This window comes from Propithecus coquereli, unplaced genomic scaffold (genome assembly GCF_000956105.1).
Source record: "Propithecus coquereli isolate 6110/MARCELLA unplaced genomic scaffold, Pcoq_1.0 Scaffold3, whole genome shotgun sequence".
Classification (NCBI taxonomy): Eukaryota; Metazoa; Chordata; class Mammalia; order Primates; family Indriidae; genus Propithecus; species Propithecus coquereli.
The window spans coordinates 13,967,191-13,970,497 of record NW_012148618.1 but is presented as its reverse complement, the minus strand read 5'-3'; the positions used below and the strand labels follow the sequence as shown (position 1 = coordinate 13,970,497).

At 37.4% G+C, this 3,307-nt stretch overlaps 1 protein-coding gene across 1 annotated transcript in view; it reads left to right on the top strand.

The window, feature by feature from the left end:
* Positions 1 to 3,307, top strand: part of UBR1 (ubiquitin protein ligase E3 component n-recognin 1) — a 129,605-nt gene that overhangs the window by 118,698 nt on the left and 7,600 nt on the right. Inside the window, exon 43 of the mRNA XM_012649137.1 lies at positions 3,223 to 3,300. Coding sequence (XP_012504591.1) covers positions 3,223 to 3,300 — 78 coding nt within the window. The remainder of the gene's footprint in view (positions 1 to 3,222; positions 3,301 to 3,307) is intronic.

Below are 3,307 nucleotides of genomic sequence, written 5' to 3'. Positions count from 1 at the left end.
AATTGGTATACACCACCACTAACAAATTTACTTTTTTAAAAATGACCACTGAGCATTTTTTTAACAGTGATTGTCAGTTTTTTTAATTGAGGTGATTAAATAATAAATTAAATCCATATAACATACGATAACCATGTACAACTAACTTAGTGGCATTTAGTGTCTTCACAATGTTGTGCAACCACCACCTCTCTAGTTTCAAAACTTTTTCATTACCCTGGTGAAACACCAATCACTTCCCATTCCCCTCATCCACTATCCACTGATAACCTGCAGTCCTACTTTCTGTCTCCATGGATTTGCCTATTCCAGAGATATATGAAAAGAATCATACAAGATGTAACCTTTTGTTTCTGGTTTCTTTCACTTAGCATGTTTTCGAGGTTTACCCACATTCTAGCATGTATCAATACTTTGTTCCCACCAGCAGTATATGAGGGCTCCTATTTCTTCACATCCTTACCAGCCCCTCAGTGAACCACCACACAGATCTGGACGCACAACCCCAGTTACTGGAGGACAAAGTCCCTATTGCCTACCTTGGCATAAGCAAGCCACACCAGGAAAATGAGCCACCATCCCCACATGGGCTTGGGGAATAGAGGATGGTAGTCACTACACAAAATGCCAAAACTCACCAAAATTTACCAACTTCTCCCTTTATCAAGTACCCCCCTGGATGCCGTATTTGATAAGACTCTAGAGTTCCAAAATAGTTGCTTCAGACAGTTTTTGCCAGCGCAATAGTTGTTTCATTAGAGAGAACAATTTCTGGAGCTCCCTACCCTTCCATCTTCTGTGATGTCATTCCTCAATCTTTTTAAGCCACAAGAACCCTTTTTTCAAACAAAATCTTATGTGGAAGCTCATTATAACAGCTAAACAGATAGTAGCATTGTGACTCAGGTTCCACCCTGGATCCTTAGAGTGGCATACACCCCCTTAGGCTTTTTTGCCATCATGCCTCTCTCCCACCTTAATTAGAACCACTCTAAAGCAGTGGTTCTCACACTTTGTTTTTATCTCCCTCACCCTTTTCACTGATCATCTGAAGTGGAAAAAGAATTGGACGATTGCAAAGACTGGTGAAAAACAAAATAAATAAGTTACTATATACGGGTACTCATTACTGACATCATATGTGAATTACCTGTGAATTACTTTTATAAGAGAAGAACAGAAGCTTAAACATGTTTCTATATGATAAAATAATATTCTATAAAGTTAAAAATATTTTTTATTATATTTACATTGCTATAAAATGATGTAAGTTATTTGAATAGCATAAATGAATGACCAGCACACCACCAATGAGATGTCACTGGATGGAGGAATTAGAGTCATGTCTACTCTAGCCATTGCGGTGTGAATAGCTCATATTTGAATCACAGCGTATCATGTCTTGAAAATAATAAGCCAAAACTTCTGTTGATGCAATTACGTATCCTGGACACTCAGGTGGCATCACATCACCTCCCATAGCAAACAAACCACCTTGATAATGATGACATGAAACTAGTAGTAACTTGTAATTAAAAGACAAGAACCTCAGCAGACTGAAAATGAAAGTCTAGTCAAGACTTTAATGATGATTTACTGATGACAAAGCATCCTTTTTCCAAATCGAAGGAATTCCAAGGCTCAGGAGTTTTGTAATGTTACTAAGCATCGTGAAGCAGCCAGACTTAGTAAGATACTTAAATTAGAGCTCTCAAACACAAATAAGTCTTACATTTTGTTTTAAGGTTACCAGTTAGTAACCCTATTTAACTGCCGTGGTGTAGTAATCCTTAGTCATATGTTAAATAACTTGCTATCATTTGAAGGAAACAGAGAAAAAGATTATATTTAGGATCATTTTGAGATCTTCAAGAACCTCTCTTTGGCTCACTGTGAGAATCACTGCCCTGCAGAATGACTAAGGAAATTTTCTTATTTAGTTAGGACCATTGGTTTAAGCCGTGAAGCCAGGGTATTTAACCTGCTCGGTAGGGGTTTGAGTAGCTTATGCTCCAGCCTCTGTTACCAGATAAAATTGACCTTGATATTCTAGCCCCCTTTCTAGGCAGCCTACTAAAAGAATGGTTGAGTCCCTTTTCCTTTCAACTCTCAAAAAATTAGCTTGGTAATTTCAAAGATTGTATCCAGTTCTAAATTCAGTGATTCTCCTGATCTTAGGGCTGCATTGCTACCACAGAAGCCTACTGAGTTAAGTATTGTCTTCCAGGCAGTAAAGAGTATCAGGTTTTTGGCATCTAGGGGGATCTGAGAAGTTAGTGTTTAATCACAGTGAAGATCTTCCTGTATGATGTTACTACTCACTGGTTTCATATAAGAATAAAAATAAGTTCTATGGTCTCTTTCAGTTTTATTGTCACCACCAGTTTCCATTAAGACTGAACCATCCCTGGTGTTAGAGGGTGGCTGATCAGTTACTGTACTTTAGGCACCTTCTCCCCTTTTCCTCTGTAGGATGGCTAATGACTCAAACTCAGCCATCCTGTACTAAAGGTGAAAGATAATGTTGGCTTTATCCAAAAAGGGTTATAATTATGTTCTGGTGCAACCCCCGGAAGTATAAATATCCCCTCCTGTCTATAGGAAACAGGAATGGAATGCCTCTGCATAGATACCCTCTGCTCTATGTAAACAATGGTGGGTTGGTTTGTTTTTGTTTTTGTTTATTTGTTTGTTTTATCTTGCCTGAGAAACTGGGGATCAGAGAATAAACTGTCAATACCCTATTGGAGATTCTGAGACTCTGTCTCAAAAAAAAAAAAAAAAAAAATTAATGATGTGCCCGTGATTGGAGTATAAAATATTTATCCCTGGCTTACAAATGAGGACTTACAGGCTTGGGTTCAGAGATTTGTCAAGTGTCAGAGAATTTAAGATTTGTAACCAGGTCTGTCTATTTCAAAGGCTGTGTTCTTGCCCACTACTTTATGTTAGCTTCCTAGACAGTATAGAAATCTAGCTAGAACAGTTTAGTCTTAGGAAATAGTGGAAATTAAGTTTGGAAAGGAAACCAGCTGATGAAAGATTTGGAATTCTAGTCGGAGAAGTTTAGATTTAATCTAGTCAACGGTGGAAATTACTTTGGATTGCAAATATGAATCCTTTTGTTATTTTTAAGCCATTCTTCCTTCTATCACCTTGGTCAATATTTGATCTGGGCTTATTTATTCAAAAATATAATTGCCTTTTAAATTACATTTCTAGGTACCCTAGAAAAAGAAATAGTTTGATAGAGCTTCCTGATGACTATAGTTGTCTCCTAAATCAAGCTTCTCATTTCAGGTAAGAA